At 39.5% G+C, this 25461-nt stretch overlaps 2 protein-coding genes and 1 long non-coding RNA gene across 6 annotated transcripts; 1 reads left to right on the top strand and 2 right to left on the bottom strand.

Moving 5' to 3' along the window:
- Positions 1 to 1270: 1270 nt before the first annotated feature.
- Positions 1271 to 9469, bottom strand: c1galt1lb (core 1 synthase, glycoprotein-N-acetylgalactosamine 3-beta-galactosyltransferase 1, like b). Of its 2 annotated transcripts, none has more exons than XM_011474682.4 (5): positions 9320 to 9469; positions 8919 to 9071; positions 8507 to 8764; positions 4303 to 4967; positions 1271 to 3584 (listed from the first exon to the last, which is right to left on the bottom strand). In XM_011474682.4, exons 3-5 carry the CDS (start codon positions 8718 to 8720, stop codon positions 3309 to 3311), a joined length of 1155 nt encoding a protein of 384 aa, XP_011472984.1. In that variant the 5' UTR covers positions 8721 to 8764; positions 8919 to 9071; positions 9320 to 9469; the 3' UTR covers positions 1271 to 3308. The 2 variants fall into 2 exon arrangements, with proteins under 2 accessions (XP_011472984.1, XP_011472987.1); XM_011474685.4 differs by having other exon boundaries at positions 1271 to 1503; positions 3293 to 3584; positions 8919 to 9456.
- On the top strand, positions 8797 to 10097 carry LOC144992112 (uncharacterized). The gene is made up of 2 exons (XR_013655911.1): positions 8797 to 8903; positions 9904 to 10097. It is a non-coding gene; the product is annotated as an uncharacterized LOC144992112 (long non-coding RNA).
- A 2847-nt stretch (positions 10098 to 12944) lies between these two features.
- Positions 12945 to 25367, bottom strand: os9 (OS9 endoplasmic reticulum lectin). Of its 3 annotated transcripts, none has more exons than XM_011474678.4 (15): positions 24994 to 25367; positions 24447 to 24629; positions 23552 to 23615; positions 23396 to 23472; positions 22687 to 22785; positions 19577 to 19778; positions 19273 to 19425; positions 19069 to 19163; positions 17685 to 17745; positions 16994 to 17076; positions 16677 to 16880; positions 16376 to 16565; positions 15872 to 16039; positions 15488 to 15597; positions 12945 to 13999 (listed from the first exon to the last, which is right to left on the bottom strand). In XM_011474678.4, the coding sequence occupies exons 1-15, from the start codon at positions 25171 to 25173 to the stop codon at positions 13859 to 13861; spliced, it is 2010 nt and encodes a 669-aa protein (XP_011472980.3). In that variant the 5' UTR covers positions 25174 to 25367; the 3' UTR covers positions 12945 to 13858. The 3 variants fall into 3 exon arrangements, with proteins under 3 accessions (XP_011472980.3, XP_011472981.3, XP_020558708.2); XM_011474679.4 differs by having other exon boundaries at positions 16994 to 17073; XM_020703049.3 differs by lacking the exon at positions 15872 to 16039.
- Between the last annotated feature and the right edge of the window lie 94 nt (positions 25368 to 25461).

Genomic DNA, 25461 nt, shown 5'->3' with positions numbered 1-25461 from the left:
TATTTTCTGCTCTCTGATACTATTTTTAAAAATGCATTTTGTGTCAAGTATCTCTTTTTCACAGTTTCCTTTTTTAAAAATCATTTGACTAAAAAAAAATGAATGCTTTCCTGCTTGAAGAGGTAAAATTTCCCCGGAGCATTTAATCTGCAAAAATATGGACATTATTGTCCTCAGAAACATACGTTTGACTTGTAGCTGTTATAATTACACCTAAAGACAGGATATGTTCTACTTACCAAGAACCCGTGTTATCCAGGATGCTTTGCAGTTTTTTAAGCATCATTCGCTCTTCTCTTCTCTTCTAAACCCGTTTTGCCCCTTTCGGGGTCACGGGGCTGCTGGAGCCTATCCCGGCCACTCGTGGGCGAAGGCAGGGGACGTCCTGGACAGGTCACCAGTCTGTCACAGCCTCCCATCATCATCATCATCATCATCTCTCAAGAGTCCAGCTTGACTAGCAGCACATCCCCGGCCTTACAGACCAGGCTGTTTAATCTGCTGGCGTCTGCAGCCCTCAGTCTGCCGCCCCGGCCCACCACAGCAAACAAGACGGCTCTACAGACCACAGACTCAAAACATCCTCATCGTGGTTTGGCAGATGTTGAAGGACCCGAGAATCCTAGGGAAGTCGAGTCAGGCATCAGTGTTCCCACCCCAGCCCAGTTTGTTGGCAGTCCGGACTCCCATGCACTCATAGTGCTCCACCGTGTCCACGTTGACCCCCCTGGATGGACACAGGGGTCACAGGAGGCTTGGTCTTCTTTAGCTCCACCAACAGTTCATTTGTTTTAGTGAAGTTCAGTCACCAACAGTCCTGTCCTCAGGATGATGCAACCAACAAAGGCCGAGTCGTCTGAGAACTTCTGCAGGTGAGAGGACTGTCCGGTCCGTCGTGTAAAGGGAGAGGACGGTTCCTTGAGGTGCCCTAATGCTATTGACCACTTTGTCCGACACAATATTACCTGTTCAGTAATATTGCCCGTTTTAATATTTGATAAATAGACAAAAACATTGTAAAGAAGTCAGAGGCAGTCATGGCTCAGACTTTTCCTAAAGCAAATTAGAAATGTAGTCTTTTGACCTTTAAACTTTGCCTTCTGCAGTGGAAATCTCCTCCAGTTTCTACTCTGCAGAACTGAAACCTCCAGTTGTCATAGATCCTACTTTTGTGAATATAATGATCATAAATGTCCGTGCCATTTATCTCCAGAATCCTTACCATCAGCAGGGAAAGAAGCTGAGGATGAATTACAAACACAAGCAGATGTTCAATAAAATGTGCATTTATTTAGATGAAAGTGGCTTTTTTTTCTAAAATGGTCCTGCTCACCAATTCTTCACACAGACACACCCAGATTCATGAACACACTAAGAACAGAAATTTAAACACAAAGACACTTTAAATATGTCACAGCATATGTCTCTGAAAATGGTGAATTGTGAGGATATTGTCAAGGATATGTTGTCCCTCCCACTGGAAACCATTCTAAAACTCAGAATCTGCAGAAAACAGAGCAGAATGAAACAAATGTGCAAATTTTAAATGTTGATCTGTTTTTTCAATTACGGTACAAAGAGTAAGTAAAAAAAAAGTCATAAGGTAATAGATTAATCATTTAATGTGGTCTAAAGACAGTAGAAGAAAGTGGTTAGAATGGCAAGAATGCCGTTGGTGCAGAAAAAAACATTCTGTCAAAATCCTTCTGAATCTGAAAGCTCTCAGATATGAATGTGTCTAAATGGACGTCCGTTGGGTTTCAAACCACCAAAGCAGCCGAGGTGAAGGCCTTTTAAACACACTTTAACTTCAAAATATACCTCATCTTTTTCTAAAAGCAAATGATTTCATATGCTAAAGGGAAATAAAAGAGGAGGAAAACAAGAGAAAAAGAAACGTTTCTCTTCATGAAGCAGTAACGTATTTCTGAAGCACATTAAAACAGTAAACTTCGTTAGGATGCGATGGAAGCACAGCACTCTTTGTTTCAACAGTGTCACAGTGTAAAGTCCCGTGTGCAGACGGCTCATACAATCTCATCCTACAAGGCACAAGCTCAGGAGTTCTCTGGGAATGAAGGCCGTTTGCCGTTTTCAGGCTCTGCGGCTTCCAGGAGGACTGCAGATCAAACGCCATCCCGTGGGTTTCCTTTGTTTTGGTCAAACCACCGGAGCGACATGAGAAAAGTTTGATTTCACATGAGCATTTAGTCATTATGAAAACAACAAATCCACCTCTGAGACCACAAGAAAAAACAACAACCTTCTAGAAATTCTGATTTGTCTAGTCTCCCACAGGAATCTGTTGCTGGTTTAGAATTAAAACAAGATTTCATTCATTTACAGGTTTTGCTTTAAAAAAGTTTGTTTTTACTTTTTGAGAACAAGTAAACTGTAAAAAACTAAATGTGATGCTGGAACTTCCAGCTATTGTGTCAATTCTGTTTCTATGGATATAAGTACTAAAATACTATCAATAGTTGCCTTTAACTCAAATGTTTTTGTCCTTTATAGTAGAAGTGACTTGACAGTACTACCATTTAGTTTACCAGCTGAGCTGGTACCAAAAATCATTTTTGGTTCATGCTTTTTGGTGTCAATAGTTTCCTTTTTTTGCACCGTCTTCTGACTACGTGGCGCTTTACCTCATCTTATTTAAAGACTTCCTTCCTTTATCCCCACTTTCACTTCCCCTTCAGAGTTTTCAGTAAAAGAACAACACAAAAAAGGTCAAAATTACAACGCCCAACTGCACTCCCAGTCCCTAAAAAAAAAAGGTTTTTCATCAATAAATGGACTAACAGCACTGCCAAATTCATGTTTGGTGGGTTGTTTGCGTCAATACCACTGCACCAAAACTTAAAAACCTATATTTAATCGTTTACGATGAATGAATTTGGGTTTTTAGTCCAGATGAAACAGCGTCTTCAGTGAGGTCAGATGCTCCAGCAGATGGAAAACAACAGAGTGGTAGTTTTGATGCAACAGCAGTAACGAAGAACAGAAGAATGAACAAAGAAAGTGGGAAGGGAAACGCCTGAACTGTTCACTTCAGCTCCACAATGAGAGCAGCAGGCTCAGAAAAGGCCCCGCCTTTAAAGAAGACGCCCGTTAAGACAAAGGTAAAGCCAGCCCACCGGTCAGGAACACCAGGAACAGTCTTGCAGTCACAGTTGACATGAAAAGCAGTCCTTCAACTTTTGCTTTTGTGCAAATTAAACTTCGATTACAGAAGACCAATTTTCTGAGCCAGGGACGTCATGACGGACTGAAACAGGCTCCCTCAACACACCTGCACAGCACGAGTGTCAGTTTCCCTCCTGTGGAGCTGCCGGAGGCTCCCGAGCATCTCCGGGGGGGCCATCTTCTTTGTGCTCCACCTGCCCTCGCTCTTTTTCCTGAGAGGTCAGCTCATGTTGATGCTTTCCGGACTGTTCCAGTCTCAAACCTTTTGGGGTGGGGGACTGGTACCGGTGTCTGTAGCCAAAGGCACGCAGGTGGTAGGCATAGTACTCCAACAGATACATGCCTGCAGCGTCCACGTAATGAAAGGACACGGACAGATCCGAGCAGCATTGAGGGCCCTGAGACAACGAGAGACAGGAAATGGACCACATTCAGAGGAGCAAATGGGTCATGTTTGCAAAAAAAAAAATGTGTCAGACGTTGGAGTTGTGATAAAGTATTTATGTACTAAAGAGCAATCAAACACTACAAAGTGTTTTTGTGACTTTAACATTGCTTTAAAGTCCCACTCCAATCACCTTTTGAGGTATTTTCTAAGCGTTTCATTTTATATATGATAGTTTCTGCAGAGCGACAGGAGTTCATTAGAAATTCACCTCTGAGTTATGGTCGGGATGGTTGGGACAGAGCAACCCCACCCCCACTTCCTGTCATCCATCTACTTACACGCTCTACCACTAGCTAACAGGCTCTCACAACCCCAAGCAAACATGACAGGCCCATCAAAAATGGGGAGCAATATCAGCTGTACAGGTTGGATCCAGATTCCAGCTCAGACCAGGAAAACATGGATGCAGGTGGATGGTGGGCTGGTGGCCCGCCCAGCGTATTTTCTAAACCACAAATATCCTTTTCAAACAGTATTCTTTCGTCAAAAAATTTGAATAAATAAATATTCATTAACGCAATAAAATCTTAATTTTCTTTATAGATGTTCTCCATCATCAGAGAAAATCCCCAAGAACGTGTAAAACAAACTAAAAACAACATTTTCTTTACGGTAAAAATGGTGTTTTTACATTCCTCAATGATTTGGGAAGAGTTTTCTATACTTGCCTCTACAATGGGGTAGTAGCAGTAACTCCAGTACCAGAAACTCTTTGGAAACTTGCCAGTGAGGTGCGACTCCGGCACAAATGGGTGAAAAGTCTCCCTGTGTGCAGAGTCTCTGGAGTCTCCCGCCTTCACTCCCACCTTCTCCATGCACTGCCCCATGGCCAGATCCTCCACAGAGGTAGTGTGAGTGCACACTTTGCTTTGAAAGCCTTCCACAAACCTCCGCAGAGCTTCCCTGCTCAGCACGTAGCCCGCACCGCCGCTCATGTATCCCTGCTTGGCATAGGGCTTGAACCGCCGTCCAAAGTAAATGGGGTCTTGAGCCGTGTAGTTGGCAAGGATCCAGCGCAGGTTGTCCACGATGACGTAAGTGTCATCGTCTGCTTTGAGGAACCAGTCTGCCTCTTCTGCATGATGCTCGTAGGCATAATGGAAGGCTCGTATTGTTTTCCAGTACAGCTGATCACGCCCTTCCTTTGTTCCTAATCCCACCGTAGGAAAGTCCGGGTCGTCCACAGAGCTCATGAAGATCACTATATTGCAGTGGCGACTCCACGTGTACTTCACGTGACGAGCCTTCTTCTCCAGGTTGTTGGGTCCAGTCATAACCCAACAAAGGATGCGCACCTTTTTATACAAGGCATCAGCCAAGTGGCTGTCCTCACCTAGAAAGAGATAGCAACAATTATTTAACACAAGTACTAGTTTTTACTTAACAAAAAAATAAATCTGAAAAAGGACCTCTCAAATGAAAATAATAGTCTCCTTGTGGTACTTCAGTGTCAGGTTTTTCAACCAGGGATGGTAAGGTGGGACATGGAAGATTATTCAGTCTAAAAAACATCTGGATTAAAGGATAAAGTCTGTTTCACAGTGCAAGCACTTTTGAAAATAATTGAGTTAAATTTAAAATTAAGTAATAAAAAAATATAAAAAATCATTATTTTTACCCCAAAACTAATAACAATATTACAACTATAGTACCTGGAGGGACTCAGAGTTTCTCCGTTTTACATTTTCAGCCGCTGCTTGTGATTTTTGTCCAGGAAAAAGCGGATCTTGACTCACAAAAGGCTGAAAAACACTCACTTAGAGAAGTTGAGCTTCTGGTCAAGAATTATTTGTTAAGTGGATATTAACACATTTTGTATGTCCTAAGCTATTATTTGTTATTAAACAAAGTGGGATGAAAAGAACAGATAAAAAACATGTATTGGAATGAAATTAAAAAGGATCTTGTTACTATTATTAGTGCTGTCATGCATTTAATGTTTTGTGCAATTAATTAACCGTGACCTATAATTAATTAATTCATTGCAAATACTTTTAACCAAATAATTGCTGTGAAAAGCCTCATTTTGAGGTGTTTTCATTTAAATTTGTGACATTGTGGCGCAGTAAAAGATCAAAGTTCAACTAATAAAGTGGCTTTATGGCGTTTTTTCTAAATCTACTTTTACACCACAAGAGGGATTTTTTCAGTATTAGCCAATTAAGAAAAGAAAAAAAACACCTGGTCCAGGGTGCTCTATATTTTTCAACCGGTGTGCCGCGGCACACTAGTGCGCTGTGGGAGATGGTCAGGTGTGCCGTAGGAAATTACCCATTTTCCCTGATCTATAAATTTTTCCCATCTCCAGGATATCAGCTCTGTGTTCATCCAAACAGACTTTGATAAAACACTGAGGAGTTAGGAATATGAAAGATCATAAAATACTTTTTTCTTTGTGTTTATTTGATTCTATTAAAGACATTTTGATAAGAATGACGGTACCGCGATTTAGCTGCAGCTTCAGCTCTGTTTTTGGAAAAGTCCCGCCCCTTTAACTGTCTCCACCAATCATTCTTGGAGTCTTAATCACATGTCATCAATCTGACCAATCAGAAGTGGTTAAAGTCTTCACTTCCTTGTTCTGATTCTGCTCATAAAGTCTCTCAGTTCCAACAAAAATACCAGCTAAAGCTCGTCTTTAGCGGTGCAGCTTTCCACAGAATCTGGTGTCAGACTGTGGAACATGTGAACAATACAATGAGGCTCAGAGACGCTAGTCTGTCTTCACTACGTCTCCCATGATGCATTGGGTTAAATTGACAGCATCTCAGCGCTACAATGAGTTTTCCCTGTTGAACGTCTTGAAACCACAACAAACACACATCAAACAGTTTTTAAATCTTCTTGATGAAATCAGAGGTCAGCAGTTTAGTTCTCCTTCAAGGTTTGTGTTTATTAACAGCCAAACATCCCAGAGTTTGGTCCAAGTCATCTTTACAACTGAAACACTTTTATAATAACGTCTGGATTGAAGAACAAATTCAGTTTCAGACTTCGGTCACTTTTGAAAAATGAAAAGTTAAGCTAAAATAGTTTATCACAACAGCAAGACAGTAGAAAAAGCTTGAGAGCTTTTAAAGTTTCCTTTAACCTGTTTGGTGAATTTGATCATTTTGAAGCCTGGGATGGAGCAGAAGAGAAAAAGGGAGGAGAATCTAAAAAGAAAGAAATGAAACACGAGGATGTGATCCCGGAGAAACTGATCTATTTAGACTTTGTTGCTTGTAAACAAACTTTTGCTTCATATCATCTGGACAAAAACGTGCAGGAAGAGGCTAACTTTCTTTCTGAAAAGCCGCTCTGTTTATGTGTTTGTGACGACCACTTTTCTCAGAAAGAAGAACGAGAACTGTTAGTGCGGGTGCTGGTTACCATGACAATGTGACGCACCGCACTCTAAATAGTCCGTTTTTAGTGAAAAATGATTTAAACGTTAAAAACATAACAGGACCGAAGTTATAATACTTGATATTAACATTTAGCTTTTTGGCAAATGAGCATGGTATGAGCGGGATAACGCTCTTCCAGCTCCGCATTATCAGACATGTCAGTTAACTTGGTGAGTGTCGTGGATGGCTTGCTAGTTTGTTGCTTATCTTCTGTATCCCTATACTTTCTGAAACATGTCAGAAATTAGACTAAACATTTGATAAAATAGTAACATATTTAAATCTGAATAAAGGATATTTATCCATCTATAAATAGGATAGTAATTTGGTAATTACTTCCAATCCCCTTTCAAATCTTATTTTCCAAGTCATGTATTGACTTATATTTTCTTTTTCCAGGTAAATGTTGATTTGATTTGAAATAAACTTGTTACGTGTAATTGAGTGTAACAGGCTAAGGGGTTTGTTCACAGTCTTGGAAGATTGGTGTCTCAGGCTCGGGGAGGTGTTCTCCTTCCCATTGTTCGTTTTTGGTCCCAATTATACGGCCTGCAGGAAACATGGACACACCATTCTCAATCTTATTTTTGCAACAGCAAAACTCGCCATCTGGTTAACAAGGAAAAAATGGTTACTCTCTGTTGGTTGTGTGGATCTTCCCTTTATGTTTTTTTCCTCTTCTGAAAAGTCGTGTGAATGTTGGATTTGCTTATTTCAAGTTGATTTACGACCTTCAAAAGTTTAAAAGTATGTGGGCTCTGGAGGGAGTTCTGAGTACTATCAGGGAGGATAATAACATCATGTTCCAATTCTAATGGATTACAAACTACATACTGTTTGGTTTTTTTGTTGCTCCGCAATGGGGTACGATTTAAGTTTTATTTTTATTTTAATGTAGAGTGTGTCTTTATTTTAGTGTGATTTATTAAGGTTTGGTAAAAATAAAAAAATCTATCTAAATAAATAGGAATAGCTTCTCTCTTTCTGCATATTTTTTGGTGAGATTTTACACATTAAGAACATTCTGTAGCTTTTTTTATGCAATACATCTAGATTACCTGCATACAGTCATCCTTGTTTCTCTTAAAAATAAAATGCATCAAGTTTTATAGTATGGTTTATTGCAGGTTTTTTTTAAATTAAATACTAAAACTAAAGTTGAAGGTGAAAAGCTGCAGATTAAAGGTCAGCTTGACTTCTGCTTGCTAAGTAAATATGTTTAACTAGTAAGTCTGACAGAGACAGTTGGGACTGATCAAACCAGTACCTCCACTTTAACAATGATGGCTTCGTTAGTGTGTCCCAAGACAGCTCCTATTTATGCAGAACTGGTAGTTTGACTTCAGTGTGTGAATGAATGTTCACCTTCTTTCTTTCTCTAGGGGATCAAACTTTTAACCTTCACAGCAGACATAATAAAAATGAGAGGAACAAATGTGAAGTTTGGTCTGTTTGCAGCATTTCTCTGTCGTTTCGTACATACCTATGTGGTGTGGGTGCTTTAGGTTGAAAAGTGCTGATCTCTCCTTCTTCCAGATTTTATTTTCTTCCTCCAGTTGTTGCTGAAATTCACCCGGATCAGCAAAGCCGCGCGTGTCCGTCCGCTCAAACCACACCTGCCGCAGGAACACGTACAGGGTGAAAGTCCCCACGACGAACCCCGCGTAAAAGGAGAACCTGGACCCCACGGCCTTCATGCTGATCCAGGTGGTTGCTTGGCAGCACTTCACGCGTGGACAAGCTGCACATGTGGAGAAAGAGAGCAGGCAGTGAGTGGCTGTGGCGGCGATCCCACTCCGACAGATACACGAGCGACGAGGCCGCTTCAAGTGACCGTCACCGAGGCTCGTGGCGGTGTTCGGCGACACTCCTTCAGTGAGGTGTGGTTTACTCACCAGAGGTGACGCACACACCATTCCCGCTGCGCCACCCTACCGCATCCTTACGGCGGCGTTAATGTCATCTCTGAGACAGACAGGCAGCGTTCCCGCTGTTCACGACAGCCGAGCTAGTTACATCCACGACACTCACCAAGTAAACTCACAGCTCTAACGAAACAGGGAAACAACTATTCAAAAGGGTAATTCCGCCATTTTTCTTTCACAAAGATAGAATAAAAAACCGCTTCAGTGAATGTTGTCCACTTAAGTTAAATATTTTTTTGTTTTGGGGAAGTTGAGTTAAGCTAGCTCGGTTGGACAGTGCTAATCATGTCAACTTTAGAAGTAAGTTGTTCTCCGTTGCCTCGCGGCTACACTTTTAAAATAAACAAATAAACAATTCCGGACAGACTGACCGACGGGTTGATGGTAATCCCACTCCAGTAACGTTAAAGGTAGTTACTGAAATAAAAACGAATACACCAAACTGCACAACACCGCTGCATTAACGACATCTGATCTGCCTGACTAAACGACAACTTCCGGCCACATAAACAGCCACTTCCGGTTAAACAAACCACGACGAAGGAAAAAGAAAAACTTAAGAGAGCATATATGTTTAGAAATAACAGTTAATTTTGTTTTGAAATAATACATTTATTTTCCTATTCCAAAGACAAAAAATTACATAAAAATCTTAACTTGTCATTTCTCCGTCTACGGATTGTCTTCCATAGAAACACATTTCTGCAGAAACAGATCAGCAGCTTTTTTATTTATGTGACTAATCCAAACCTTTCTTATTTGATTTTCAGCACTAGTTAACTTGTAATGACATGTATTGTCCACCTTTAAATTAGGAAATTAATAGATTTGGTTTAAAAATAGGAGAATAGGAGAAAAAAAAGCTAAATTTGTTATTAATAACCTTGTAATATATCTGCAAAAACTTTTATTCACAAATGTAATTTTTTGAAAATATTCCCACTTTTTGGAAAAGGAAAGCTGTTGTGGTGGATGTGGCAGTGCCAAGCACTGGGAACATCAGGAAGAAGGAACATGAGAAACTGGAGAAATACCAGGGACTACCAGGGAGAAGAACTGCAGAAAGCCTGGAAAGTGAAGGTGACAGTGGTGCCTGTGGTAATTGGAGCACTCGGGGCAGTAACCCCCAAGCTGGAGGAGTGGCTACAACAGATACCTGGAAAGACCTCAGACCTCTCAGTCCAGAAGAGCGCAGTGCTAGGAACAGCTAAGATACTGCAGGACCCTCAAGCTCCCAGGCCTCAGTTAGAGGACCAGAGCTTGGAGGAGAAACCACCCGCGGAGGGTGAGAGGGGGGTTTTGTTTTTTTATTTACAACAACATAAACACACTTATACAATTAAAGAACACTTATACAATTTCCAAAACAAGATAATGTATTTTAATTTGAATATTTATTTTCTATGTGTAATTTTATAAGATATTTCCCTGATCATATGTCCTTGTGTGACCTTACTCTTTCAATGGATTCTTTGTTTACTGCTATGTTCTGATCCATTCATATTTGTAAGAGTTTTACATAATAAACACATTTACTTTAACAACTATTTAAAGATAATAATAATGACATTTTCTACAAATTATTCCATGAGCTAAAATATATCAAAAGCCTTAAAAATAAAGTAAAAAAGAGACAAATTTTATTCATTTAATTTGATTAAATTTATTAAATTTGGGGGAAATCTTGCCTAATAGATTGACAGAATCTTTCTACTATATAGTGATTGTAATTCATGAAAATCTAAATGATGTTTTGTTTAAACAATCTGTTCTATTAAGAGGGAAAAAACACTGAAGAATGTTCAGCGGGTGAAATAACCCCCCTCAAATTCAGACTGAATGTTGGCATTAAAGGTGGATTTAAATGTATTTTAATAGTTACTCAACCATCTGCTTAACATTGATAATATATATTAAAAAAAGAATACTCCATATATATACATTTTTTTCTGTTTAAAAGAGCAGATGAGTCTAAAAAACTGTGAGCTGGTGACTGACATGAAGGCATTCCAAAAAATTAAATTAAGTCAAAGCTGCAGTCGTTTAGTTTATTTATTTACATTCAATGAAAACCTTTAAGTCTCACTTTATTGTAACAGCTGTTTTTTTTTTAGTTTTATAAATGTGAGGCATTGGCTGAGATGTCATACTTAAAGGTCTCTTTTTTCTTTATTATTATTTGTTATGCGCTGACATGGGGTTCAGAAAATTAGTCAGAAATTAACTGCACTGTCCTCCACTTGAAGAAATTCAGCTACAGACCTGATGCACCGTTTTCCTCATTACCTCACTAATAAACCTTTGGTTTTTTAAACTAAACACATCTTAATTTTTTAAAATAATCATCTTATAAACCATTTTTCTCCCCTTTAGGGTCACTGATCCCAAACCCGTGCATACCTAATTTACCTATGAAACGTGTTTTTGGAATGGTGGGAGGAAGATGGTGGGGTCCCCCAGCTGGGGCTTCATCTGGGGGTCTTCTTGCTGTGGGGCAAGAACACTATCCACTGCTCCACTGTGCAGCTTTGTGTCAACAACACCGACTGTTTTACGAGTCCAGGTGAAATTCCAGTTTTTTCAGGTCCTGCTTAGCGGCTTAACATATCCTGTTAAACCTGTTATTTGTACAACCCTTCCTCCCTATAGACAAATGTTTTATTCAAATAAAGATTTCCACTCAGACAAACACAATTCCAACTTTGAACCAAAATGTTTTTCACTCTTTGTTTTCTTTTTTTAAATAAATATCTAACCAAAATCTAATTAGGAATGTAATTCTGAATCCCAAGTGTAACATCATTTCTTCACAGCAAAAACTCCAGTTAGAAATGACTCAAGGTTGGTTGTTTTTGACCCAGCCTGAGGTTAAAAGGGACCAACTTTTTCCCGGGTAATTTAACTCAGGGGGAAGAACGCAGGAAAAATAAACAAAAACGTGGGTTAAAATGAAACCACTATAACCCATAAAGTTAGTTTAACCCAGATTTATATCCCAACATGAAAACCCCAAAAATTGCATTGAAGAAATAACCCAAGTGTTACAAGAGTTCTGTCATATTACTAATATTTTTCATTGATCCTTTTCTAACCACATCTCCTGAACCACTTTTTTGGGATCTTTATATTAGGAACAAGAACCTGAGATGATGCAAATGCATTTTGAACGGAGAGGTTCTTAACAGCTGAGACCAAACCAGCATTGTTTTCATCTGCAAACTAACTGAGATGTCTGCTGCACCAGAGATACGTTTTCAGATGTTTCTCACGTCCTTAGTGACAAGTTTAAAAAGGATTTTAGCTAGAGAAATTTATTTAGCTTCAGCTTCTGCCCATCTCCTTTTTAAAATGTTTTTTTTCCTTAAGTTCTGTTAAATTGAGTCTTTTTTTCTTCTTTTCATTCATAAAATGAAATCGATTGACTATTTTTGTCGGCGAGTGTATATGATTTATCTATTGTTTTTATGTTTAAAATAAATAACTAAATAACACAGTTTAAGTGGTGATTCGCCTGTGATTCTGGTGCTACTCCAATTTTAATAAAAGCTGGGGTTCAATAGCAGAATTTGTTGCTGATGTCATCTGACTGAGTATAACCTCTAATTTATTGTTTCTAGATCATATTTATAAGACAAACAAGAACAGATAAGAAGTAAAGTGTATTTTTAAGTTTATGAAACCTGTGTGGTTTCCAGTAAAGTCTTTATGTTTGCACTCGTCCTTCCTTCTTCCTAGATCGTCGCTGGAACAACCCAGCTGTTTGCTGGAACAGCCGAGTTCCAACACTGAATCTTACTACAGACAACTAATGCAGTAGTCTTTACCATGGCGTAATGTTCTTTGCAGTTTGGGATGACAAAAATAATCAAAATAGAATTAGCTGTGCTTAAAAAGAACTCACTGTTTTTACATGTGCATTGTATAATAAAGAGCTAAATCTAAATGAAATAGTAAACATAGTTACTGTCAATGCGTTTTCCATGAAGGACAGAGGCAGAAATTGTAAGCACGTTTACTCAAACAGCTTCATTATCATGTAAGCAGTGCAAACATAAAAAACAAACAAGATTCAGGAACATACTGAGCTAAAACTCATGTAAATACAGAAGTCCAGGTGGCCGTGTACAAAATCAGCCCTTTACGTTCATGTTTGAAGGGTTTTATGAGCATTGCAGGTTTGTTTTTCTGTGCTAAATCAATTAAATGTTCATGTTCAAAACAGACTTAAATAGGCCTTCCAGCGTTTTTTTATTGGAACAAAAAAAGACTTTCATTTTCCCTGAATCTTTTCATCTTGTGCACAAATAAAAGCATGTCTGAAGTGAATTTAAACTTTTAACCAAAATCGTCAAGAGCTGGAATGTCAATCAACTAGTTTATAATGTTCTGCTCCACTGCTGTTTTAGGTAAAAGGAAAAAAAAAAAATCATATAAATAGCAAAATAGATTTAAGTGGAGCTTCCTGTGCAACCTCACATGCTCTATTGAGTCCAACTCCTCTTCTGAGTCCCTCACTTGTACAGTAAAGATCATCGATGGCAAAACTGCAGACAGCTGTGGCAAACATGTTGGCGACCTCTGAACGGGAAGCAAGAAAATGTCTAACGATGCATCAGCCTGCTATTTTCCTCATTTATGAAAACAGAATCCCATGAAAGGGAAAATAACAGCTTTATTTAACTGCACTAGAACAGCAGACACTGTGCAACACATGAACGACGCCTGTTGAAGGCATCAGGTTATTGCAGTCTTAAGACACACACGCTCTTCCTGAATGTGCAAAGTGTCATCATTGGCTCGATTCAGCAGCAACCAGGAGGATTCTCCCCATTTGTGATGACACCTTCACGTTCTCCCCGTCGGGCTCCTGATGACTGGACCGGCAGAAGAGCGGCGGTGACGGCGTGAGCTCATACGTCCATATCGTCAGAGTCCGATGATGTGCTGGAGGACTGAGATTCCTCCCGATTCTCTCCCCACACAAACCGATAGTTGTTCTCCAACTCCTGCTGCCTCTTTTGTTCCTTGTAAACTTCCTCAGTGCCTCCAGTCTGTGGGAGGGGGGGGGGGGGACGACAACAGATCCAGAGTCACATGACCACTGCCAGAGTTCAATATGAAGAAACCTACAATTGTTCGCATGAACATGGATCCCAAGCTGAATGTGTTCCTCTGTGTGTGAAAGCGTCCAGCAGGGATCAGATGTGGATGCCGTTGTTAAAGCAGAACCGTACATTCTAATGAAAATAAAAGTTATACTTTGATCAAATCTTTTTTAATCCTGACGCATTTGAATATTTAACACCCCCCCCCCCCCCATTATCTGAGAAAAAAAAAAAATCACCGTTGACGCATATATGAGGTGATTGAAAGACCTACTCCAATGAAAATGCATTTTTTGGGTGTGTTTTTAACATGCTCACAGCAGCATTTTTCTCACGAATGTGGACATACATAAAGAAAATTCAGCTCAAAGTTGCATTTCTGATCATTTGTGATTCAGGAGCAGATGAATAAACGCTGCTTGAAAAAGCTATCAGTTGTTCTGTACAAACTACAATCAGCGAGACACAGTCTTCCTGCTCCGCTCCATTCTGATCATCCACTGTCAGACCAATAGAAACATGAACGTCTTTGTTTTCCCCTGTCTGAGCTGGAATCTGGCTGGACAGCTCCTCCATTGCTCCACTTTTGTTGCACTGTTAATGTTGGGTTGTGGGTGTGAGGGGCTGTAAGCTAGCTGGAGAGCATGTAAACAGACTTCACAGCAACAGTGGGGAGGGGTTAGTCTGTGCCAACCATCCCTGCTCACAACTCAGAGGTGAATGTGATTAAAAAAGTTGTTTTATTTCGGCTAAAAACGCCATAATCATAAAGAAAAGACCACTGGGAATGTTTCTACATAAGGGGATCAGAGTAAAACACCTGAAAAATGCAACAGAAAAGGAAAACCTTTTGGGTTTAGTTTTTTTTTTTTTTTTTAGATTTTCCACCTATCCCACAAATCCGAAGTCCACAAAACTCAACTCTGACAAATCAGAAACTCTCCATCACAAACATTTCCCATCACTATTCTAATCCAATCACAGGACACTTTCTGTTTTATTTTTTAATAAAAGAAATAATAGTTGCTCAAAAGCTAAATTAAAGGTAAACCTTTGCTACAGTGAATTATTTTTCTTTTAAAGTCAACTGTAATTGATTAATTAATTAACAGAGCTTCAATAGATGACTCAATGGAGAAAAGGCGACGCCGTCTCAGTCTTTTCTGGAATATTTGCTTACAGCCGATTTGCATAACTAACACTTTCAATTTATATACAGCAGACCTGACTTGTCTTTGTGTTTAGAACAGACAGAACACCACAAAGATAACGGTCTAAGTATTTCAACACAACTGGTGTTGGTTTTCTAACCTTTCTAGTTTGGACAGGTTTTAACTTACAGTCCAAACAGAAAACTAAGCAAACACATGGAGCTGTGTGAGACGAAACCCGGGAAGAAATGTTGTAGTACAAGTACGACAGTTTTGCAGTTACCAGAAGGTTAATGAGCAGCTCCCTGAAGGACTTTGTATCTTCCTCTGTCAACCACTGATCATCTGCCTCCTCTACATTCTTCCGCGTCAGGATCTTCACCTCAATTTTACCTTCAAGAGAAAAAGAGAGACAGAGAAAGAGAGAGAGAGAGAAGGCGTTGGTTAAACACGAAGATTCTGGAAGCAAATTTAAACTTTCTAAAGTTAAAAGGCAAAAGTGAGGATGAGAAAGAAAGAAAGACATGGAGTGACACACCTTTCATTTTTCCTTTCACCATTTAAAAATGACTTCTTAAAGGTTTATGAAGTGGTATGTTTGAAGATGAGAAAAGAGATGGAAAAGCCCCTGAGAGTCGTTGGCCCTCCTCCTCCTCCTCCTTCATACCTTCTGCTTTCAGTCCTGCCTTCTCTAGCTGTTCTTTAACCACGTCCTTTATGTGCTGCCACTGCGGGTCTCCTTCGCCCATCTCCTGAACTTTGAACTCCCCATCAAGGCTGCTGCCTGTCTTATATTTAGTAATTTTGATCTTAACGTGGTCGTCAGCTGCTTGGTCTGGGGTGACAAGACAAAGGGGGACAAAAGAGACAATTCACCTCAAACCTGCAATCAGGGTCACAGGATGGAGACTGGGATGTCATCCGATGGTTCGGATTCCAGTTATTTCACTTTTGGTTCAACTTATTCACCATAAAGTCACCCACAAAACGTATACATCAGTGGCAGCAAAGGAAAAGACCACCATGGCACAGACTGCCTTTTAATCTAGGTGTGTCTCTGCTGGGATGACAGATGTTCCAAACATAGACTCTTCATGGACGGCGTGAGGAGATGACACAAAGCAAATGGACATGCAGTGGTTCTGGCTGGACTGGCCGGCTGACTGCTCACCTGGCTGCTTGGGAGAGTGGGGGGGGCCGCCTCCGGTGGCTTCGCCGGCTCTTTGGACGGCTTGCTGCTCCGGAGCGTCTTTCTCCTCCAGGTGATCCAGCAGTTTATCCAGCGTGGTCTCCAGTGTCTGAGTAGCCTGGGTGCGATCAAACTCCCCTTTCAGACCCTCCGTCTCCAACTCCTGCTGTGCCTACAGGACAGACAGAGCCCACTTGTGAAAAAAAGTGTACAATTACTAGACATGTTTCTTAAATAAACCAGACTAGATATGATCTTTCCATCAACTGTTTTGTCCTTGTACCTCGTTTATGATGTTGTCAAACTCTTTCTGCATTTCTTCTTTGATCTCGTCGATCTTCTCTGATGGCACAGACAGGTCAGCCACCTCATCCTCAAACTCCTGCAGCAGCTGCTCATCTTCATCCTTCTCCTCTTCTCTGAGCTGCTCTGTTGCACCGTTTGTCGACGGTTTCTCTGCCAGACTTTTAGCCTGGTTTTCTGCTTTCTACAAAACAAGAAAAATACTTTCCACAATCTACAAGGATCAAAAGAGAACTCTACTCTAAGAAAAACCTTTGTTGGGGGGGGGGGGCGCTATATTAAATAATTAGTACAAACCTTCCTATTGCTTTCCTTGAGATGCTGGACAAACTTCATCAGATCAGCTGGGTCTGTGATGATTTTGAAGTTGAATTTTTCTACTAAAATGAAGTGACACACATAAACATACATTATGGTTTGACAGAGAGGACTGTCGTCCTAAATGGCCTCTATCAGGCAGACGCCGTGGAAGCCTGAAAGGAGGACAGTTGCTTTCGAAAAGTGCGTTAAAAAGTGATAATGCACACTTCGAAGGCCCCTTAACGCGCTTATACCATGGTCACTTACAAAAGTAATAAATATTAACCAGTTTTTAGTCCTTAATTCCTGTTTTTTTTCCAATTTGGATCACTTTTCTCACAAAAAGCAGACTATTTGTTACTTGGTGCGGCGTAACAAATAGGTCGCGCCGCACCACTGCGGCACTCAAGATTCAGCGATATATTTATATATGCTGATCTCTCCAATGGGTCTAATAAAGCATCAGTTCAGAGAGAAAGTTCACCTCTTACAGCTTGTTTTTGCCCAAATGATGAAGCAAAAGGTTGTTTTAAAGAGCCGGCGCAGTGTTAAAAAGAATTTAAGCTAGGTGACCGGAACGTCCTGTGGTGTATTACTTTTTAACGTACACCCAGCAGCCAATCAGAATAGAGTATTCACCCGGACCATGGTATGATTAGGATTCATTTACTGTGACAAGGACACGTACCTTCACCGTCTTCATCAATGACTTCATTGTCCGCTGGTGAGACATAATCGCCATCTTCTGCCTGTCAGGATGGAAGAATCATGTTCAGGTTGGGAAAGCCTCGGGTAAACGGACAACCACACCCTTAGGTGGCCTAAACAGTCAAACCGAAGGGAAAAACTTTGATCCATCATCTTTCTCCAGACTTAAAAGTGTCAGAGTTCCTAAGTGGTAAGGTAAGGGATGATGTAGATTCCAGTGTTCCCTCGTTTATCGCAGGAGTTATGTTCCATAAACAACCCATGACAGATGAAATCCATAAAGCAGACTTCCAGATGTTTGACGGCTATAAAACTCCTCACTGCACACTTACTACACTTTTCTCAGACAGACATTAACAGTTTCCTCTGTTTAAACGCAGAAATGTCAAACCTTTCTAGGAAAAAAGGTCCAGTTTGGATGAAAGCAAAGATCTTGATCAAAGGTTTCATGTAGATTTGACAAACTGAACGCATTCTATACAGGAGACACGGCACGGAGTAGACTAAAACACAACAGCCAATCAGGACGCAGAACACAGCCATAGAAGCAGCATGCAAAATTCCACTGAACAAAATCAAGGAAACAATAAGACCATGAAAGACGAATCGCGATATAACAAGGGAACACTGTATAACACTTTGAACTGAATTGTAGTTACACAATGCTCAACTAAATGTATGCTTTTGTCATCTCAAGATGTAATTTGATGCATATTTGACTAATAAATAAAAATACAAAAAATAAAAATAAAACAAATGAGTAATCAATTATTGAAAATGGTTAAATTGATTGACTTTTAATGATATTACTTCACTTGCTCCAAAAAAATTGATAAATTGATTCATGATTTTTCCTAATGTAGCATAATTTTGCACACATTTTTAACTTTTGACACTTGATCAAATTTTGCCATGAAAATTCCTGAATCAGTGCTATGTTTATTTTACTGATATAGTATTATCTTTTAATCATATCAATGACTTTTATAAGTAACATAATCTGCATATATTTGGATACTGGTACTTCATTGCCATGTTGATTTCTAGAAGTTATTTTTTACAAAATAATTTAAGTGATTCATCTTTGTCATGTGCTTTATTGATATTGAAAGATTCTTAATTCTGTCTGATAAAAGTAATGAACCGGATAATGATAAATCATGTTATAAAATGCTTACGGTAGAACAGGGGTGGGATTATAGAAGTTCACTTCCTTCCACTCCCTTTCAAACAATATTTATTAATACGTCTAATTATCCAAAGTTTGATTAGTTATTGCACGAATGTATAACTGATGATTGTATTGGTTTTTTTGTATTATTCCTATTTGATTGCTTGAAATAAACCATTTCAAATCAAAACACCTCTGATTCCTGTTGCCGGGCGGTTTCTGTTTTTTTAACTCCTTCCCAAAACTCTGTTTCGTCAAACTCCGAGGCCTCAGATCCATCAGCAGAACCTGTAAGAAAACAAACGCACGTGTCCATAAGTGTCCTAAGAGAAAATGTTACACGTAGGTGCAAACTTTCTACAGTTATTTGATGACAATCGCGTACTATAACACAAACCTTTTTCTTCAGACTGGTTGGGGTCATGGGTGAGTTCAGGTGAAACCTCCTCTTTCACGTCCAGCGTTTCCGCTGCGCCGCCATTGCCGGCTAACATCTCATCCAGACTTTTCAGCTCCTCAGAGATCTGCTCTACTTTGCGCTTTGTGTCCGCTAGGAAAGCAGACGAAGATCGATCAGATGAAGGAGCAGAGAGACGGAAAAATAAAAAAAAAGGTTTAAACAATGAATGAAAAAAAGTTCTAGATCCTCTTTTTGTTCAATTCTTCAATGAGAAATCCAACAAAGACAAAGGTCCACTTACAGACTTGAGCCTTGACGTAGTCCATGTACTGTTGAGCACTCAGTGCCGGCTGGCACACGATGCCTTGTGGTTTGGCTGTGGATGGCGGCCGCAGGTACGGATGCTGACAGGTCCGACTGGTGTGAATGGTCAACACATAGCGACAAGACTGAGGCTCATCTACGCGAGCGATGTAGTCATCTGAGCCCTCCTCACATACAAACTGAAAAAAAACAGTACAGATATATCCAAGTGTGTTTAGCATGGAAGAGCATTGCATTCAATTAAAAAAGATAAACGGGCAATCTTACTGCTGATTTTTTCATGCATTAAAAACAAGAAAAAAAACACCAAAAACAAAGAAACAGGTGATTTTTGTTCTAATATTTTAAAGAACTACAACTGCAAAGAACTCCAAACGGGCAAATGGGCTCCAACCTCATCTGAAAACTGACACAATGTGGCTTCATTACGTTTAACTAATTAAACGTAATAAAGCCACAATGTGTCCGTGTCGTAGACATGAATCGTTTTGTTCCTGTGCTCATGTCGCCATCACCTGTCTGTTTGGTTCTTCCATCTGACTTTATCCACAAACATTAGAGACAAATGTTGGACGTTGTCCTATTGACCGGGATGAACTGTTTTAATTTTGTCTGTGAGTCAATCCTGATGACAATATGTGGCACAAAGCACCAAAGTCTGTGTGTGGCCAGCTGGACGCTCACGTTGTGGGTGTGGTCAACTTTACCAATTTATTTCTGATTTTTTGCTCTAATAACTTCAGAATTCCCTCTAATTTCTTTAGGACCACAACAGTTGCTGTCCTAAAGCGAGGACATCAGGAGTCAACGTCCACAACTGATATTATTGGAACATGCTGGTTCACTCTGAGAGAAAGAGGAATAATATTCTAGGTCTCTGTGGATTTTATTTTAACAATACTGTAATGACTTTTTGAGATGATTTTGGGGATTATTTATGGATAGTTACTGAGAAACTAATGTTTGCGTGTACTTTATTGACGGTCCCTGCCTGCCTCTGCAGCTTCACACCTTTAAATTGCAGCTCATCTTATGGTTTTCATCAGCAGAGAGGTTAGTGTCCAGTCTGTTTGTAGTTCCTAAAAATATGAGAATGAAATTCACTGTTTCTTTCCTTTTTTTTCCATTAAACGCAAAGTGCTTCCATAGTTAAGAACACAGACGACAAATAGTTTTTTCAACATTTTCTGTAAATCTTTAGAGAATCTCTACAATAAGCCCACATCACAAAAATCATAAGTCTTTTAGAATAGACATTATTTTCTCCTTTTTTATTATCTAAGTTTTTAAGTTCAAAATTGGGTTATGTGGCACATATAAAGGTTTGGAATGAAAGCATGGTTTCATGTGCCAGACACTGCACACTAAAGGACCCATTAGTAGGTAGGGATGACCACGATTCTTGGATTAAAACACAGCTGTATGATACACTGAACCAAATCGTGGTGAAGGTGAATCGTTGCATCTCTACTGCGTACCAGAAAGCCATCGCTGAAAAAGTCAAACAATTGTTCTGCTAAAAGTAAGAAGGATTTATTATCTATTGTTTTGTTTTGTTTTAGATTACACCAGGCTTACTATGAGCCAACTAAAAGATTCTTCTTGTTACTTGATTATTAGCAAAAAGTTTTTGTTGTAGTTTTTTAAATCCCCAATCAAAACACAAAACTGTGGCCCAGATATGGAGCTTTGAACCCACTCTTAAGGAAAAGTGAATTTTTACATCCCGATACGTGCAAATGGATTGCACAAACAATTACATGGAAATAATACTTAGCACGCACTACAGATTGTCCAATTACAATGGAACTCAAAGCATGGGCTGCTGCTTCTGCACATGAAACTGTTTGCAGACCCTGAACACAGTCTGAGCTATAAGGTGGGCTCAACAGAAGCAATAGCTTACCGTATTTTCCGGACTATAAGTCGCTCTGGAGTATAAGTCGCACCAGCCCAAAAATGCATTATAAAGTAGAAAAAAACACAGATAAGTCGCATTTTGACGGGAATTTTATTTGACAAATTCTGAGACCAAGAACTAATAATTTCCACAACCTCAAATGACACAATCATAGCAGACTGTTTATCTCATAATTTCACAGTAATTCTTTCTCAAACCTATTTATTTATTCTTTTCATGAAGCATCATTGGCTAACTAATACTCTGTTTTCATCCTGTATTTGTAGAAACAGTTGTCATTTTTATTGCATTTCTGAATCTATGAAATCATTGGAAAATAGAATATTATGTTTTTAGCCTTCAAGATCTTACTGTAAAAAAAGTTTGCTGATTCTCTGAGTCACTTAACATACTATTAACACTTAACATACCTCATACATCAAATTGAACCAGGAACATCATCTCTGTTCCTCACAAATGAACATAACAGGAGGGTTAACAATGTATTTATTTCAATTTATTTCTAATATAAGTCCCTGCGGAGTATAAGTCGCACCCCTTGCCAAACTATGAAAAAAAGGGCGACTTATAGTCCGGAAAATACGGTATGTCTCCATTATCTTTCTCTTTGGCGTTTCCCAAGTGTTGACAAGAGGATAAAAGATGCTCTCTGCTATCTTTTGATAAAACAGTGACTGCAGCCAAATTCCCTCCAGTTTAGCTGTGCGTCAACCATCTGCCACCACCCTGTTTTACATTTGATATACGATACTTTTTGCCCCCCTGCATCGGTTTGCTTTAACTCCAGTTTTTCTGCATGTTCCTCCAAAAATGCCCATTTTGCATAAGAATCAACAAACTATGTTGCCCCTTTAACAGACTCAGTCTTTTTGAATGCACAGTTTTATAGTAATTCAGGCCCTAAATGGAGCCTCAATCAGTTTTCTAGTAACAGCTTTGCCTTTTCGATCACAGCATATGTAACCCTGTGGCATTCATGAACTGCTGCTCCGTCTTTTCTGTGCACTTCAGAACTCCAATACAACCACTTTGGATCCTCATAAGTCCGGCATTAAAAAAAGGGCTTCGTACTCAGCTATGTCTGCTGTTTAGACAGTAAAATGCAGCCTTAGATACAAAGGTAAAAACTCAACACACATGAAAAAGGCTCTGTTGAAATGTCTCACCCGAACTTCAGCCTCTCTTGGGTTTCCATTCAGGTCACATTTGGAGCCGTTGACATAGGTCTGACTGTGGTGTCGCCTCAGTTTGTGCTGTTTGGAGGCCTGGTAGATAAAGAAAGGGTTAAGTCCTCCAACTTTTCTTTATGACATTCTGAAACAATATACATACTTCCTGTTAGCTTAAAGCAGAAACCCCGTTATGGTTTATGCAATAAAACAATATAATGTACTTTAGTCTCTCTGCAAATGTTTACTGCCACTATGGAACCATAGTATCCATCATCCTGGTGTAAAGTGCACAGTCTGTAGGTCTTTTTCCTTTTATTTTTTCTGATGCAATGCAGACAATTGCTCTTTTTTTCTGGTTGTAGTTTCTTCTTCATTGATGCGTTCTTTTTAATTAAGATCTAATTTTAAGTGTGCTCCACTCTGCAACTTTAAATAAAAGATAAGTTAATTCAATTTAAATTCCCAGCACATGCAACATAAAGCCACATGGCATTATCTTAGGGCTGTGGTGTCAGACTACATCACCTTGGGTTCTAAAAAGTGGCAAGTCTACGTAAACATGCCCTTTTTAAAAAAATGTTTTATATGATTTGAATGTTGTGGTTTTGATTTAAACACTATTAAAAAATGCATCTGGGTGGCTACAAAACTAAACTTTTATCTGGTTCCTGTTTTGCAGTGAAAAACATATTTTTCATGTTACCTTTGCCGTTTCGTTGTTCCAGTCAAACTCAGAGTCATAATAGCCCAAAATGAGAACATCCCCTTTAATTTCTGAGTCTGTGGATAGAAGACTTCAAGTCAAAAAACATCAAGTTAAATAAAAATGTGAGGAATTTAATGAGAAAGACTGAGTCACCGTCAAGATGGTATTGTCGAATGTGTTTACTATAACAAAACTCATACGTCCACCAGTCTTTTGTCTGCATGAGAGAAGAAAGAAACAGCATCTTATTAAATCAAGATTCAATATTTATCATATAATGCTTTGTTTAATTTGGATATATTCTATATTTTAAAAGCAGGCATTATGACTACCAAAAAACACGAAAGAGAGAGAGACAGAGAGGGAGAGATTATTATGATGCTGTGCTAAGGTGAGGCTGACATAAACCAAAAAAACTTAAGGAATACATGGAAATAAATGTTGGTATTTTTGTTGTTGCATGTTGGTTGCAGAATGGAGGAGATGGTAAACGAGTAGGTTACATAAAATGGCATAAAAAACAGAATGAATATATGAGTGTTGGGTTACCGAGATAGATCAGACTTACAACTACCCCCCCCAAGCGTCTAGAACACAACACTCTGCCAAAGTGGTTATTTCTGCCAGAAAGTGTAAAAAGGAGGTGGATGTCCACAATGTGTTTCATTCTGGGGCTGCTGAGGCTTTTTCTTTCATGCTTGCAATGATTGATTGATTTTTCTTTTCACCTGTTAAACGACAGCTTTAAATCAGAGCTTTGTTTGGCTAATTTAGAATAAGAAACACATTAGTTGTGGATGCATTTGCCAACAGACAAGGAATAAATAAATATTGTCTAAAATATTTGAACAGTCTCATATACATAGGGGTACAAACTCTGGCAGGGTTACAGAACCTCTGTACACTGTTGTGCACAAACAACACGTCAGCATCGGCCAAAGAAGTCAGTCTGAGAGGAAGCCATCAACTTCGCTTTGGATTTCCAAAGTTTCAATGGAAGTAAGAGGCAACAAGGAAGACTATTTCCATAAACAACAACAGACTTCACCTTCAGTAGACATGGAGCCTGGTGCATGGGCTTGAGCAGATCCGGGATATCTGGCCCGGTGTATCCCTGGGAGTCCGGCTCAGAAGCTGGATCTTGATGAAACCGCACAGCCTGGACTGGGAGGCGGCACTCATAGAGCTGCTTATACTTACTGGACACCATCATGACCTCCTCAGTCTTAGTCTAAACACACGACAGAGACAGAGACCGTTTATGGAAACATTTTTAACAACTTGTGTTTGATAATTAGCCGAAATGTCCCCAAAAATACATTCAAAGAAACACGAAAGAGAATATAGAGGTCTGGTCTGGAGACTGATATTTGTATGTAGTGACAGCTGTCTACATTATTCTGTAACATTACTTTGTATGTCACTGAAGAACAAAATCAACGTAAAAAAACTCATCTTTAAATGACCAAAGACAAAATAAATAAAAATAACTCAAGGTGAAGTCGAACCTGCATTTCAATAACGACATTTTAGCCCCAGCTAGCTAGCAAACATTCTAGCTTAGCTAGCAGGCTCGTCAATAACAGCCCACTCACCTGGCCCAAGATAACGGGATCCGGAAGAATCTGAATGCCATACTTCATTTCATTCAGCTCCTCTATATTTAAAAAAGCTGGGACACATAAAGGGCATATTAAGAAAAAAATATACAATTTCTTCAGCCATCGCACCAAGGAAGCAGCCATCATTGACCCGGTGAACAGATTGCCTGACATGGTAGAAGCTGATTGGTCAGTGGGAAAAAGCCTGTTTTTTCATTGGCTAATATCTGTGTCAATCCGCCTTTTTTTACCGCCCATTTTGGGGTATCTTTGTTTTTATCACCAGCACAGTGCACGATAACGGGAAGCCTGATTCTGTACGTGAAAGATGCCGTTTCACCAAACGACGTCACACTTTAAGGGAGAGAAACAAAGGGACGTACAGAAAAATTCAGGGGGTGTCGCAGAGGGGGTTTAGACTCAACATTCCTACCAGCTGTGAACGTTCCCATTCATACATGC

The sequence above is a fragment of the Oryzias latipes genome, chromosome 5 (genome assembly GCF_053564925.1).
Source record: "Oryzias latipes strain Hd-rR chromosome 5, Olatipes_Hd-rR_3.1".
In the NCBI taxonomy this organism is placed as follows: domain Eukaryota; kingdom Metazoa; phylum Chordata; class Actinopteri; order Beloniformes; family Adrianichthyidae; genus Oryzias; species Oryzias latipes.
The sequence above is the reverse complement of the archived record's forward strand: the minus strand, read 5'-3'. Positions and strand labels throughout refer to the sequence as shown.